At 49.6% G+C, this 15,751-nt stretch overlaps 1 protein-coding gene across 1 annotated transcript in view; it reads left to right on the top strand.

Annotated features, from left to right (window-relative positions):
* The window catches only part of ACOX3 (acyl-CoA oxidase 3, pristanoyl), a 49,147-nt gene that overhangs the window by 8,384 nt on the left and 25,012 nt on the right, over positions 1 to 15,751 (top strand). Inside the window, exons 4-9 of the mRNA XM_003799145.3 lie at positions 317 to 391; positions 878 to 967; positions 3,767 to 3,910; positions 6,780 to 6,868; positions 12,883 to 12,979; positions 15,361 to 15,543. Of these exons, the coding sequence (XP_003799193.1) occupies positions 317 to 391; positions 878 to 967; positions 3,767 to 3,910; positions 6,780 to 6,868; positions 12,883 to 12,979; positions 15,361 to 15,543 (678 nt within the window). The remainder of the gene's footprint in view (positions 1 to 316; positions 392 to 877; positions 968 to 3,766; positions 3,911 to 6,779; positions 6,869 to 12,882; positions 12,980 to 15,360; positions 15,544 to 15,751) is intronic.

The raw sequence follows: 15,751 nt of genomic DNA, 5'->3' as shown, positions 1-15,751 counted from the left end.
CCCCTCAATCTCTCCCTTATCCCCCACTCAGTTTCATGTCTCCCTACCATTGTCAGGTCTTACCAATAATATGAACTCAGGGCCCCAGACCAGCCGAGTTTAGGGAGACCCTGGATCTTGGATGTCAGTGCTGTTGGCTGACCTCTGGGAGCTTCGTTCTCTGCAGTGAAAGGATGTGTTGGTGGAGACCTGAGATGGGGCCAGGGCAGTTGTGGTGGTGTGTGTTAAGTTCATTGTCAGTTGTGAACTTCCAGAATAGCAGGATTCTTCTTAACTGCCATCTATTTATATTTACATGATGGTGCTATATTTACAGGTTTTTGGATCAGCAGTTTACAACTCTGGTTCTGAAAGACATTTCAAATACATTCAAAAGCTTTTAAACATGGAGGTAAGTTCAGGGTCATGGTGAACTATGAGCCCAGTTCTCTTACCTATTCTGCGTAAAGATTTGTGAAAAGGGAAGATGGCAATAGAGGGTTCTCTGGGGTTGTACTTTTCTTGCCTGTGGTGGTCTAACGTTTCTCATCAAATTGCTAATATGATTCTTCACCAAACATGGTGCCTCAGATCCTGGCACTGTGAACATACTGCGAAGCCTTCCACTTTCTTCTGACTGGAGCAGTTCTTGCCACTGTGCTGACTTGGAGAGGCCACTGCCAACCTGGTTTAGCCCACCATCCTCTCTGCCTGGGCACGTGTGGGTAGCATGACAGAGTGACCCGGGCTCATCACTAGTTGGGTAAATAGTAAATGGAGCTTTGGGGTTTTGATCCATAGTTTAGTCTTTAAAGGAAAGAAGATGGTGGCAGGGTCCCTCTAGTGACGACACCAAGAGCTCTGCTTGCTTTACATTGTTCTGCGCTTCAACATGTAGATTTTTGGATGTTTTGCCCTGACGGAAATAAGTCACGGAAGCAACACCAAGGCCATCCGAACGACTGCGCACTACGATCCTGCCACCAAGGTGGGTGTTACCTTCCCATTGTCTCTGGGTTTATATGAAATGTCATGAGTGCAGATGAAATTGCCATGAATAAAAAAAAAATAAAACCAAGTAGCCTGTGCTTATAAAACACACTGAGATTCACCACAGTGAATAGCAGGAGCTCAGGAGTTACCAGGTTGAGAGGCAAAACTGTGGTCACCGTGACCTTTACAGGGAGCGCAAGGAGGAAGTCTGCAAAGTGTTGGGGTAGAGAGCAGTTCTGACTGCCCGTGCTCTGTGCAGTGAGCAGTGTGGGGATGGTGTCCGACCCTCCCTGCGCAGCTGCTCCTCTGCCTGTCTGCTGGGGCAGTGGCCTCCTCTGTTCCTGCCCAGTGTGGTCTGGCTTCTCGGGTCCTGGCCATCTTGATAACTTCTCTGTGGCATCTCCACCGTGGCTGCTGCCTGATACATCCATTGAGCACTGTGCATGCTGGTGCTACTGTCTGCAGGGAGGGACACATGAGCTGGCCCTATTCTTGGGAGCTTCCGGCATGGTAGAGGGAGGCCAGCCACACATAGATAGGCTCGTGGCTCGTGATGTGTTGGGGTGCCTAGTGCTATGGTAGGGCTTGGGGCAGGGGAGAGGATGAGAAGGGCCTGTCTCGTCTTCCCTCTGTATACCCTCTTCCTCCCACTACCCCAGTCTCCTGAGCCTCCACTTGTCTCTGAGGGCTGTGTCTCCCTGCCTGTCCCTCTGCCTGTCTCTCCTCACCACCCCAGTGTTTTGGGAGCCACTCATCTCTCTCTCTCCACTGGTAGAGGTGGTTGGAAGAGTGCTTGGCAGCAGGAAATAAAGCTGTGCCTATATGTTTAATCATCATTCATTTGTTCACTCAACAACACGGGCGAGTGGGAGCTCTAAGTCCGGGTGCTGCACAGAGGAACCCAGGAGTGGACCTGTGTGGAGCTCCCAGCCAGGGCCAGGGACCATAAGAGCTGATCCCCATGTAGTATGACACAGGCTGCACAGTGGGGTCTTCAGAGTAGAGCTGAGGATCTTCTGCATCAGGGTAGGGCTGATGGAAAGCTGGGCACAAAGGCCCTCTTGGGATTTTATTTCTTTAAGTCATGTGGCATCTTTATCTGAACCCAGATCTACAACCCCCAACCCCTTCTCCTTCACTGCCCTCTGTTCCATGGCCCTGCAGTGCTGGGGGCAGGAGTGAAGGACCGTGGTGGGCATGGCATGACGTCTGAGGAGCATTTCTCTACCTACTTTCTCTTGGTGGGCTGAAAGTGAAGATGGGAGGGTGAGGTCAGGTCCATCAAGATGAGATTTCCAGGAGCCTGGCCCAGGGTGCCGGCTGTGCCTTCATCTAGACCAGCGGTTCTCAACCTGTGGGTCGCGACCCCTTTTAACAATGAAAATACATCCTGCATATCAGGTATTTACATTACGATTCATAACGGTAGCAAAATTAGTTATGAAGTAGCAATGAAAATAATTTTATGGTTGGGGTTCAGCACAACATGAGGAACTGTATTAAAGGGTCGCGGCAGTGGAGGCATTAGGAAGGTTGAGAACTGCTGATCTAGATGACAGACATTTGTTGTGTGCTAGACGTGGCTTTCCGAGACAGGGCAGGATGCATGAGCACAGCAGGAAGTGAAGTTGCAGACTGAGGTCACAAGCCAGGTGCCATGGAGACCCTCTGAAGGGTAGGCTAGAGTGACAGATGCAGGGGACAGGCTGGGAGAGTGAAGGATGCAGTGGAGCCTGCAGAGGTGATGGCCCTGTGGGAGGTGGGAGCCAGCCTGGCACTCTGCACCTGCAGAGGACAGGAACCGGTGGAGCTATCAGAGCTGCTGTGCTGAAGAGTGGGCAGGGAGGGCTGGCCGATGTGGGGACACCCCCACTCACCCTGGCAGATGACAAGCTGGTGTTCCCTGGGAGAACAGAAGGTGCAGCTGGCAGCCACACCCCCAACCAGCCCCAGCTCACTGCTGGATTACATAAAGACACCCCCAGCTTTCCACCCTGAGGGAAGGGACCCCAGAACTTCCCCTGGCAGTGAAGGGCTGAGCACAGCCAGGTGCCTGGCAATCAGCTGTCTCCCAGACACCCAGGGCAGCTGCACCAATCCTGCTTGCACCAGGCAGTCCTGCCTTTAGGGACTCTGTGGCCTCCCCCACCCCCTTACTTGTGGGCTTCCTGGTGCTTGCCCTGGGCAGTTCCAGTCACCCCAACTCCCCCCTGCTCTCCTCTCACTGAGCACTCACTGTGTCCTGGGGTACCTATCCTTGCCCCTTCTAGCCAAACACTGAGCACTGTGAGACCACAACTGGCTCTTCATGAGTTCCCTCATTTCTTCTGACTTTCTGAGTGTCACTTTTGCCAGGGACATTTGGGGTATAGCCCTCAATCATGGAGCATATAGTTGAGGGAGACAGATGGAAAAACAATAGTGTGTCCTGAGTAAGAAGTTGGTAGGGGACAGCGTGGCAGGCCGTTGAGCAGGGCAGAGGATTTTGCTTAGAGCGCAGTTGGGCACAGCCTCTGACTAACTGGGGGCCTACAAAATATTTTGCATCTGTTGTATTGTTTGAAACATTGGTCATCATTTTCCATGGAAAGGTTGTTCTTTAAAGTCATAAGACCCAGGAATATGCTTTGTTTAAAAAATATGTCCTACCTGTGCTGTACAAGAAATAAAATATAGCATCAGCAATCTTGCCTCAAAGATTGTGAGCATAGAAAATTGAATTTATCAAAAAGGAAAGCATTCTACATATGTTTCAGATGCTAACTATAACTTCAGCACTTTTTCCCTTGTGCAGGAATTCATTATACATTCCCCTGATTTTGAAGCTGCCAAGTTTTGGGTTGGAAATATGGGCAAGACGGCTACCCACGCTGTGGTGTTTGCCCAGCTGCACATGCCCGGGGGCCAGTGCCATGGCCTACATCCCTTTGTTGTGCAGGTAGGACTGGGGTGTGGTCCCCAGGGAACATTCGGCAGTGTCTGGAGATGGTTCTGTTAAAATTGGCAGGAGTATGCTCCTGACATCCAGTGAGTAGAGACCAGAGATGTTGCTGATGTGCAGAGGACAGCCCTTCCCTCTACCCCAGGGAAGGACTGTCTAGCCCGAAGCATCAATAGCACCACTGTTGAGAGAGCCTGCCCAACACTGCTGGCCGTGGGAGCTATGGGCCTCAGATCTTCTGGTTGAGAATCTCCCTGTCCTCTGAGAGGCTGCATTGGTGTGGCCTCAGATGCTTGTTAGGAATCTAGATTTCCTGGCCCCATCCTCCCAAGACCTTCTATTCAGGAGGTATGAGGGGGAATATAGGAGTTCTGGGAATCCCAGTGTGCCACTGGGGTGCTTCCTGGGACTGATGGCTGGGCCAGGACTCAGCTTGGACTTCCTGCCTCCCCTGTGGGGACCTGGAGCTTCTAGAAGCTTGTCCAGAGCCTTCCTCTCTGGGCTGACTTGATATTGAATTAAGTACCCTCAACCTTTGCTACCTCATTCTGGCATTTTTATCCCATGATACTTTTCTGATCAGGAGGGGTGCTTATGACAGAAAAAAAATAGCCATGGCTTTTTTTTTTTTTTTTTGGTAGTTTTTGGCCAGGGCTGGGTTTAAACCCACCATCTCTGGCATATGGGGCCAGTGCCCTACTCCTTTGAGCCACAGGCACTGCCCAGTCATGGCTTTTTTTTAAAAAGTGAGGTGAAATTCACAGAGCAAGCAGTTAACCATCTTGTGGTGAAGAGTTGAGTGACATTAGTGCATTCACAGTGTCATATGTCCACCACCTCTAATTCTGAGATGTTTTCGTCTCTCTAGAGCAGTGTTTTTCAACGTTTTGTATCTCATGGCTCATTTGAACCCGTAATAAACTTTGGCAGCACACTTAAATTATGCTGATGTGAAAAAAAAGAATATATTTACTGTGCTTTGAGCTTCTTTTGAAAATAATTTAATGAGTGATCTTTAAAAATATTCGCAACGTACCTGGGTTCCTCTCATGGCGCACCAGTGTGCCACAGCACAGCAATTGAAAGTCTCTGCTGTAGAAAGACCACCCTGTACCCAAGAAGCAATCACTACCCATTCCCTGTCCCTCAAGCAACCACTAATCTCCTTTCTGTTTCTCTGGATTTGCCTATCCTGGGCATTTTATATAAAAGCAATCATAAAATAGGTGGCATTTTGTATCCAACTTCTTTCACTTAGCACAATGTTTTCAGGGTACTTCCACATTGTGACACAAGCTGGTACTTCATTTGTGTCTCTTGGCTGAATAATAGTCCTAGCGGGAGGGACCACAGTCTGGCTATGCACTGGTCCATTGATAGACATTTGGGTTGTTTTCACCTTTTGGCTATTGTGAACAAGGCTGCTATGAGAACACTGGAAATAAATATCTAAATATTTTCTTTAAAAAAGAATATATTCTTGGGCGGCACCTGGGGCTCAAGGGGTAGGGTGCCAGCCCCATATGCCAGAGGTGGTGGGTTCAAACCCAGCCCCAGCCAAAAACTGCAAAAAAAAAAAAAGAATATATTTTTTTCAAATTTTTCAGTTCTTTTGGATATTCTGAGTGGAATTGCTAGATCATGTAGCAATTCTATGTTCAACTTTTTGAGGGCCCGCCTTACTGTTTCTACGGTGGCTAATGTTACATTGCCACTTGCAATGTATGAGGTGGCCAATTCTTCACATCCTTACCAACACTTGTTACTTTTTTTTAGTAGCCACCCTGGTGGGTGTGAAATGGTTCTGCTTTAGTACAAATTCCCTATTTCTTTAAAGCCGGTTTCTCTACTTGGGCACTAATGGTGGTAGGGCTGGGTGATGCTCAGTGGAGGGGTGTCCCATGTCCTTGAGGGAGTACCACTATGTACCCATCCTGTACCACCCAATGCTAGCAGCTCCCTTCATTTAGGACAACCAAAAGTCTCTCCAGACTTGGCCCAGCGTCTCCTGGTGGGAAAGTGGAAGGTGGAAGTTCCCCTAGTTGGGGATCTTTGCTTCCAAGGTGTCCAAACACAAAGCTCCCAGGCCTTTCCCTTGTGTTCCCATGGTGAGCAGCCATAGCTGGCTGGATCTGTCACTTGGAGGTAAGTATATTCGTTGGAAACTCATTTTGAGGTGCGGAGATTTGACAAAATAATCTCAGCTGTTTCTCCTCCAGCAAACACAAGGATAGCCATTTTGCCATTTTGTTAGACTCCAACAGAAAGTCGTGTATCTAAAACTTGGAAGGTGAGATTCTGATGGCTTCCCCAGGAGATTTGCTAACTGGCTACTATGTCTGTCAGTCTCTCTCGGCTGCTGCATTAAAGCGTCACAGATTGGGGACTTCAAACAATACACACTTGTTCTCCCAGTTCGGGAGCCTGGAGTCTGAAGTCAAGGCATCTGCAGGCCAAGCTCCTTCTGTGGGCTCCAGGGGAGGATGCTCCCTGTCTCTTCAGCTCCTGGTGGCCCTAGGAGTTTCTGGGTTTGTGGCCACAGCACTCCACTGTCCGCCTCTGCCCTCACCCGGCCCCCTCTTCTTCAAACTCTTACAGGACACTTGCCAGGCGATTCAGGGCCCCTGGGTAATCCAGGGTTATCTATCTCATCTCTATACCCTTAACTTCATCGTTACATCTGCAAAGACCCTATTCCAAATAAGGTCGTATTCCCAGATCCCAAGGTTGGGAATATGACTTACCATTTCTAGGGGGCATAGTTTAACCCACAGCCACCCCTGTGAGTCCTTGGGGTTTGAATGCACTTATTTGGATTTTCATGTGATCTTAATAGTCACCATTTGCTTTCTGTGGCTTTGCACAGATTCGGGACCCAAAGACCCTTCTTCCCATGCCAGGGGTGATGGTCGGCGACATAGGAAAGAAACTCGGGCAGAATGGTCTGGATAACGGGTGAGTAACCAGCAGTGCTCAGTGCTAAGATGCCTGCGAGCACCACGTGCTATCACACATCTGCAATCTCAGTGCTGTTACCTGGCCCCTTAGACGCAAATCTGGGGGGACCTATAACTCACCTCTGAGCTCCACCTCATCATCTTGCTTTGCCCCAGCAGGGGCAGCTCCCGCTCTCACCTCAGGCCAGGCCCCGCCTGCAGCTGGTGGAGCCTCTCCCTTATCCCCTGTGTAGGGACCATGTCAGTGTCCCGAAACAGGGCTCGGCCTCACCAGGCATCCACTCTGAGCTCAAGGGACCCATGTCTGCAGCGACTGCCTCTGCTTGCCCCTTTGCCAGTGGCCTCCGGGGTTTAGCACTTGGGGGAGAGAGTTCTGTGGCTTCACTTGTTTCGTCAGACCTCAGACCGTCCCATAACAGCGTGCTGTATGGCACGGGATCTGAGTGTGCTGGACCACAGATACTTCTGGGCATTTGCTCTTGAGGTACGGCAGGGCCTATGGGTCGTCTTGAAGTGGCTGGGAGGAAGTCCTCAGCTCAGTGGCCTGCCCAGCAGAGCTGGTCTGGGACACCCTGCAAGGATTTTAGAGCTGATTAACAGCATGAGCTTTGGAATCAGACGGATTGAGATTTTAGCTCTTTGTGTTATCTTGATGAACTTTCTATCCTATTTCCTATCTGTAGAGTGGGCATGACAAGGGCAGTCCTTGTGCTGGGCCCTTCTGGGGTGGTTGTTCTGGCCCTTGGCTGTGCCGCTGCCTTCCTTACCTGTGCAAACAGGAAGTCCGGCCCCGCTGGGTTTGGGCCCTTCTGCACCCATGAGTTAATTTCTGACTGAGGAGGAAGTGAGGCCTGGGTGTTCCTGGATCTGGTGTCCTATGTTACGTCTCCAGGACGTTTATGGACTTGCTGCTTCATAATAAGGCTGTTGTCAAAGTCAAGGAGGCCTCCCTATGGGTGGCACCACCTGGCTGCCCTTACCTGGCTCTCAGGCATAAGGTAGGAGACAGGTCATACCCAACCATGGTGACACCTCTCCATGTGTCCTTTGTGACAAGTTGGGGTGCTAGGGAACAGTGTCTCAAATCTCTCCTTGGGCCTTTAAAATAGGAAGAGTCTAGGACTGCAACAGAGAGGGCAACAAACCATTGATTTTTATGCAGTGTCAGCTTCGAAGTAAAAGGACATTGTTAAAAAGCAAAGTGAGACACACGTGCACAAAACCCTCCTAACTGACTTCTATCTTTCAGAATCCTGAACTCTCTCTCTGGCTTATACAAGGAACCTGTTGATTAATATTAGAACTGTCAGGAAGGAGGAAGCCCACCCAGGCTAGGGCTGGAAACTCCTTTAAATCATTGTTTCATTGGGGCACGTGGGAGGCTTTTGGCAGGGATGGTGCCCGGTGGCATGTACAGAGATTCACTCTTCTGGCCCTCTCTCCTTAATCCTAGGGGAAGTCGCCTAGCACCCAGTGCGGGGAGTGACACAGTTTGGTCTGTCTGAGAAAGATAGCTCTGGCCTCAGGGTGAAAGGCATCGAGCTTGTTCAGGAATAGGGTGTGGCAGGGACTGTCTTGCTGTACATGGACGTAAGGCCCAGTGGGGATGTTCTCCTCAGACATGTGGTGATGGTAAATTATCACATCCCATGGGTTGCATCAGTTTTGATTAAGGTTCTCTGCTCACTATTCATTCCATTTAACAAATTTGAATTTAACATTATTTTGAAACATTACAAAAATAGAAAAACTCTGCCTTTGGTTCCCCTTAAAGAAACTCAGATTTCTTGAGATATGTGGATATCCTCATCTCTTATTGGGATTCTTGTTGGGAAGATATTCCAAGAAGCATTCAATCAAGCCACTTATAAGACGTTGATGGCTCAGCTCCTGTGGCTCAAATGGCTAAGGTGCCAGCCACGTACACCTAAGGTGGCGGGTTCGAATCCAGCCTGGTCCCGCCAAACAACAATGATGGCTGCAACCAAAAAATGGCCGGGCGTTGTGGTGGGTGCCTGTGGTCCCAGCTACTTGGGAGGCTGAGGCAGGAGACTCGCTTGAGCCCAGGAGTGGGAGGTTGCTGTGAGCGTGATGCCATGGCACTCTACCCAGGGGGATAGCTTGAGGCTCTGTCTCAAAATAAAATAAAATAAAATAAAATAAAGACATTGATACAGTAAGGCTCTTCTAAGATCCAGGAATGCCAGTCACCCTGGGGCACATTGGCAACAGCCTAAAGCAGCTATACCACACCAGAGTCCCTGTGCCTCCTAGAGCCTTTCCACTGCTCCTTTTGCACAGTCAGTGGCAGGAGACAACCAGTGTTGAAAGCAACCTCACTCAACTCCTGAGCCTTCATAGGCCTAGCGACTTGCTGGGACAGGGGCCATGCAGAGTATACCCTCTGCTCTCCACAGAAATAGCTTTTCCCACAAGGGCAGGCTGAGTGTGCACGCCAGCAGGGGGCGCTGCGGTGCCAGAGCATGGCCGTGATTTGAGAGCTGGCTTAAATCTCTGCAATGCTGCCTGCACACTCTAGCGTAAATTATCATTGTCATAATTTATTGATTTTCGTTTTGTCATCAATGTCAAGATATCAGTCTTGAGAAAAGTGGCAACAATTTGTAGTTTAGATTTTTGTCACTTTACAAGAATTTGCCAGTATTTGGATGACTGCCTAGAAATCAGAAGCAAACATAAATTGTGTAGATTAATCTTAGCAAAATAGCTCCAAATGCAGAAAAACAAAGATATTTTCAAGTGATGTTTTCAGCCAGACCCTTACACTGGGCCACAGGTACTTTTCTGTGAAATTGCTCTGAGGTGTGGCAGGGCCCATGAGCCTGGGGACCTGTTCTGAAGTGGCTGGAAGTCTGCTCAGCTGGATAGCCTGCCCAGTGTAGCTGGGCTGGGGGCCATGGGAGGCCCCAGGGAGGAAGGGAACTGCTGGAACATGGAGTGGGAGGCCCAGCAAGGAAGGTGCATTCAGGGCCCACAAGCTGGGCTGCGGTCCTTGAGCTCCAGGTTGTGGGTCTTCTATACCACACTTAGCCCTGCTGTACTACACACAGGTCACCTGTGCTATATCCATGGCCCCTGGTGCACACACACACACCCCTGCCCAGTGCTGCACACTGTGTTCTGTGACACACACGTGCCTGGCACCACATACACACCCCATGGCACACACACCCATCATGCACACACATATCTGGTTGCCCAACCCCCCATATGTGTAAGAAGTCAATCTGTCAAATAAAGAGGTTTATTCTGAGCCCAATTTGAGGCCCATGGCCTAGAACTGGGGTGGGGTCACAGCTTAGTTTTATGCATTTCAGGGAGAGAGGAGATAAAGTCATAAATCAGCCCAGGAAGCCAGGCATTGGTTTGGCCCAAGAAGGTGGGACATCTCAAAGCTGGGGATATAGGTTACAAGGGGGTTTAAAGATTCTTTAGTTGACAATTGGCTGAAAGAGTTAGGCTTTGTCTAATAGAACAAGAGTCAGTGAAAAGGAATGCTGTGTTAAGAGTCTGTTAATCAGAGACGAATTACCAGACATATGCCCAGATACTAGTGGTTTGTTGTGTATGTTGAGGACCAGCAGGTATGTCTTACATAGCTTTAGGCCTGGTAATGAGTCACAGAGGACATCTCTAAGAAGGGGAGGGGGCATGATGAGGCATGTCTGATTTCCTTTCTCGTGGCTAGCAGCTTAGTTTAGGGGATCCCCTTGGCCAAGAGGGGGTCTAGTCAGCCAGCTGCTGGGGCAGAGCATTTAGACCTATGCCCAGCAACAGACACATGCCCCCCCCAGCTGCCCCATCTCACAGGCCCCATGACACATACATGCGCTCTGACAGACACGCCTGGTGCCCTACACATGTCTCCACTGCCTGCTGGGGACACTGAATTCTGACATGCAGGATGCCCCCCCAGTTGGCTATATCTGACTGTTCCTAGAGCTGCTTTTGTGATCAAAGTGATCAAAAGAGAGTGTGTGGAATTTTGCTCTCAGTTAAACTCAAGGGAATACTTGTGCAAGTATAAATATATTCAGATTTGTTTCATTTCTGTGTGGCAAGAATGGTGAAGAGTTTCCACTCCTTAAAAAGGGCACTTTCTGTTACAGAATCACACTTGAAAAAGCATTCCTCAGTTTCCATGTAACAGGCTGGCTTTTTAAGAAAGCCTTGGCACCCAGTCTGGGCTTTCTTAAAAAGTGGGTATGCAGAGTCCTCAGTCTGTGTCACTGTGGCATTTCCAAGGCTGCCGCCTCCTCAGACACCTGAGGCAGCAATATACCCCGTGGGCCGGCTTGGGCAGCAGAGCTGGAGGGCCTTTGCGCAGCAGGTCTCCACTGGCCTTTGCTTTGTGCGGGGGCAGCCACAGAGGCCTGCTAGCCTGGCCTGGAACACCCCTTTGCTAGACGTCCTCAGTGTTCTCTAAGGAATGTGGGAGAGGACTCCCCAGCCCCAGGGTTCTTGCTCTTTCCTGGGTGTGCTGGCAGGTTCTATCCCCAGGGTCATGGGATGGCTTCAGCACTTCAGATGATGTTGTGAGAAGATGCCCAGGAAACTGCTAACAAGGAGCAGGCTCATCAAGGACAATGGCAGTCAAAGGCTGCCACCGAATGAGGACACCCCTGGGGTGCCCTGAGGTCCACCATGTACCTACCCATCACAGGGTGGGTGGAGAATCGTGACGGCTCCTGGGGAGGCAGCAAACTGTGCTCCAAGTCTGCCTGGGGGTTGACAGCAATGTGCAGGCTGTGTCTGGAGGTCAGGAGAGAGCCCAGTTGGGTTGAGGCATCACATTCAGAGGGGATCAAACTATGGCTGCAGGAGGTGGTGCTGTGGGAAGAGCAGCCAAGCTCAGGTTGAGAATTTCACTCATTGTTCTATGGGTTTAGAAGGTGGGTGATCAAACAGTCTCACGCAGCGGGAAGCCTTCCACTGGTGGCTTGGAATAGTCTCTGCTCTGAGTGGAGGGCAGGCTGATGGGGTGGCATCTGGAAAGACCCAGTGAGGAGGTTGTTACAGTGAAGCAAACAGGAGAAGGGGACTGATTTGGGGTACAGAAGGCAGATACATGGAGCTGAAGGGGGAGGAAACTGACAACCCAGCAGAGCTGACAGCCTGGATGTGGCTGGAGGTGACCCCAGTGGAGACCCAGGAGCTGGAGTTAGGGAGAGGCAGCTGGGGGGAGACTCACTCTCCTTTCCCTCAGCAGTCCCCCCACCCGGCCATGTACTGTGGTTCTTTGCATATAGTGTTTTCTGTGGTTTAGTAAAAGAATATTCCTGGAGACATGGCAGGTGATCTTAGTAATTGGTAAGTTGCTATGGGAACTGTTGATGTTTTGACATTTGTTTGGGGGTTCTTTTATGCATAGTTTATGTAATATCCATATGTTTGCATAGATTGTTCCCTAGAGTATTATGAAATAGATTTTCTTTAACTGACAACCATAAAAAAATCTTAGATTATTAATACGTCATGATCCGTAATGATGTGTATATGATCCTATTCTTGGCTGTTCAAAAGAAATGAATTTGCTTGCCTTCTGAGCACTAATGCCAGGACAGATTTTTAGTTTGACTTGAGAGCATTAGACCTCAGTTGGCTCATGGTGCTGCAGGCCCTGGTTTAAGAATCAGAGATTCCAGTCTTTAAACTTGGAATTCCCTCTTTTCTGGTGCATATCCACACTCAGCCTACCCAGGCCTTTCCTCCTGGACACACTCAGGGCAGTCTTCCTGACTGTGGGAGTGAGGCCGTGGCTTCGAAGCTTGTCAGTGTACCGCCAACCTGTGTTGCATGGAAACCCCCACACCACGCCCTATTTTGTGACCTACGCTTTAACGTAGAAAGTCTGTTGGACTTCCTGTTCCCTGTGGCTCTCTGGTTTTCTTTGTCCTTGGGGATTATGTCACCTTTGAAGCTGCCCTTGGGGGAGAAAAGAACAGCCCAGGTTGGACCCCACGTCACAGAAGCCTGCCCTTCTCCCCACAGATTCGCCATGTTCCAGCAGGTACGAATTCCTCACCAGAACCTTCTGAACCGCACCGGAGACGTCACCCCTGATGGTTCCTACCTCAGCCCCTTCAAGGTGCGGGTGCTTTGCTTCCAAGCACCTCCCTCACCTGGAGGACACCCCTCCAGGGCTGGCTTGGCAGGGGACCCTCTCCTGGTTTGGGTCCTGGGCCCCAACTAGGAAGGGACTTTTGGTTGGCACAGCACCTGTGCTGGTGTTGGGGGGAGTCGGGGACTGACGGTGATGCTGGCTGACCTGCTGTCCAGGGGCAGCCCTTCCCTTCCCCCAGGTCCTCTTCCAGTGCTGCCTCTCAGGGCTCAAAGGGGAAGGATCTCCTGGCAAACTGTCCTCAAGGGGCTGATAAGCGGAGCTCTCTGGTGTCCAGAACTCACACCCCACCTTAAATGTATTGAGAGTACAAGAGAGACGATTATGTGGTTCTGGGCAGAGGTGGCCCAAGTCCCAGCTGACTACCCTAGCTGACCAAGCACGAACCCTGCAGAAAGGCACCCATGACCGGCCACACACACCCCAACTGGAGCAGAGAGCGAGGATTTAAAATGAGAGTGATGTAGGTGTAAGAGATATGAGGCAAGGTTAGCAACAGGAAACAAAGTCATTTAAAATATGGAAGTACTAGTGAGCAGTTAAAAATTAATGTAGAAATAAATTCATTGAAGGGAAGAATACAATAGGTGGGATGTAATGTAGGAGAATGAATTAGAGGTTGGAAAACTACCCTTTGGAACACAGCAAGAAAGGGTTAAAGAAAATGAAGAAACAGGCTTGGTGCCTATAGCTCAACCGGCTAAGGTGCCAGCCACGTACACCTAAGGTGGCAGGTTCGAATCCCCAGCCCGGACCCGCCAAACAACAATGACGGCTGCAACCAAAAAAAATAGCCGGGCGTTGTGGCAGGCGCCTGTGGTCCTAGCTACTTAGGAGGCGGAGGCAGGAGACTCGCTTGAGCCCAGGAGTTGGAGGTTGCTGTGAGCTGTGATGCCACGGCACTCTACCCAGGGGGACAGCTTGAGGCTCTGTCTCAAAAAAAAGAAAAGAAAATGAAGAAACAAAGTTTCAAGAATGAGGGAGATAAATGTCTTTTAAGAAAGGAAGATCTCTGATAGGAGGGAGCCAAGGGGTTCCAAAGAGGGAAAGTAAGGAAAAGCCCATACACCCAGGTAAATAGTAGAGAATTTAAGAATTTTAAGAGAAAGTTCTGAAATCTTCTAGATCTGACGCTAATGGAATAAAAATCAGTATAACTTCAGATTTCTCAAACACAACACTGAATAAGAGAAGACAGTGAAATCGTATTTGACAGCATTGAAGGAAAATAACTTCAAACATTTTAAACAAAATTGTCATTCTTATGTGAGAATGGGAGAAATATTCTCAGGCACACATAGTTTTGGAAGATTGCTACACAAATACTGCAGTGATTTGGAAGAAAGGTATAAATTTTATATATATATAAAATGAACCTGGGAGGGGCAGCAAGAGACATTGGTATAGAGATGGTGAGATACCGCGGTGCGCTGAGTGAGGCGTTCCCACGGCACCACTGCCAGACCGTGGTTGGACAGGTGTTCTGACTACTAGTATGCAGAGGGGCTGCCCACTTTATAGGACCACAAAGAGTAAAGGCACTTTGATGGAGACAGAGGAATTCAAGGAGGATTGGGGTGAAGAGAATGCATTTTATTTATTTTCTTTTGTTTTTGAGATAGGATCTTCTATTGCCTAGTCTGGAGTGCAGTGGTGGCATCATAGCTCACTGCAGCCCTATACTTAAGGGCTCAAGTGATCTTTCTGCCTTAGCCTCCTGAGTTGCTGGGAAAACAGGCACATACCACCCTGCCTCATTAATTTTTTCATTCTATGTAGAGATAAGGTTTTTGCTATGTTGCCCAGACTGGTCTCAAATTCCTGTCTTTAAGCAAGTCTCCCACTTTGGCTTCTCAAAGTGCTGGAATTATAGGCGTGAGCCACTGCACCTGGCCAGGAAACACACTTTATTGACAAAAATCTTGGAGCTGGACATGGAGTCGTAGTCCAGTGACTTCCTCCCTGCCCTCTGGCAGTGCAGGCCAAGTCTCTCACCAGGGTTACAGGCAGGGCCTTGGGGCCTCCAAGTGGACAATTTGTGGGTCGCACAGGGGGAACACATGGCAGGGTGCTATGCTCTCTGTTTAGGGTGACCCTTCTCCAGGTAGTAGCATGTCCCTTCCTTGGGATGTCCCCTTCCCATCCACAGCACACTGGTCACCTGCTCCTGCCCCTTACAGGTCTTCCCTGCTATAAGTCCTATGTCGAGGGTACGCTAGGGGCAGGCCCTGGACTGGTGGGCACAAGGCAGCCTAAAACAAGCAAGAGTGTGCACCTTCACTGCTGCGCTGCTCCGTCTGGGGTGGCCGCGCGTCTGGCTCCTGCTCATCATCTGCTTTCCTTCGCAGGACGTCAGACAGCGCTTCGGAGCGTCGCTGGGTGGCTTGTCTTTAGGCCGGGTCTGCATTATGGGCATGTCCGTCGTTAACTTACAGTTGGCCGTGTCCATAGCTCTTCGTTTCTCAGCCACTCGGCGTCAGTTTGGCCCAACAGAGGAGGAGGAAGTGCCAGTACTTGAATATCAGTTGCAGGTACAGATTTTCCAAGTATTTCCGTTTTTTTCCTACTATGTGTACAGATAATCTTTTCTGTAGATAGTCGTATTTTGGTAACTGGCAATTAGTCAAAGCTCTTAAGGGAATTAACAGGACAGTTAGCAGGATATCAGCATATCTCAGGCAGCAAGGGTCTGGGAAATGGCTTTTAGTTTATAAGGTGTGTAAATGAAGCAGCCAAAAT

Source organism: Otolemur garnettii, unplaced genomic scaffold (genome assembly GCF_000181295.1).
Source record: "Otolemur garnettii isolate 467f Iridium unplaced genomic scaffold, OtoGar3 scaffold00146, whole genome shotgun sequence".
NCBI classification, from domain to species: Eukaryota; Metazoa; Chordata; class Mammalia; order Primates; family Galagidae; genus Otolemur; species Otolemur garnettii.
Note: the sequence above shows the minus strand (reverse complement) of the source record. Positions and strands in the feature narration are given on the sequence as shown.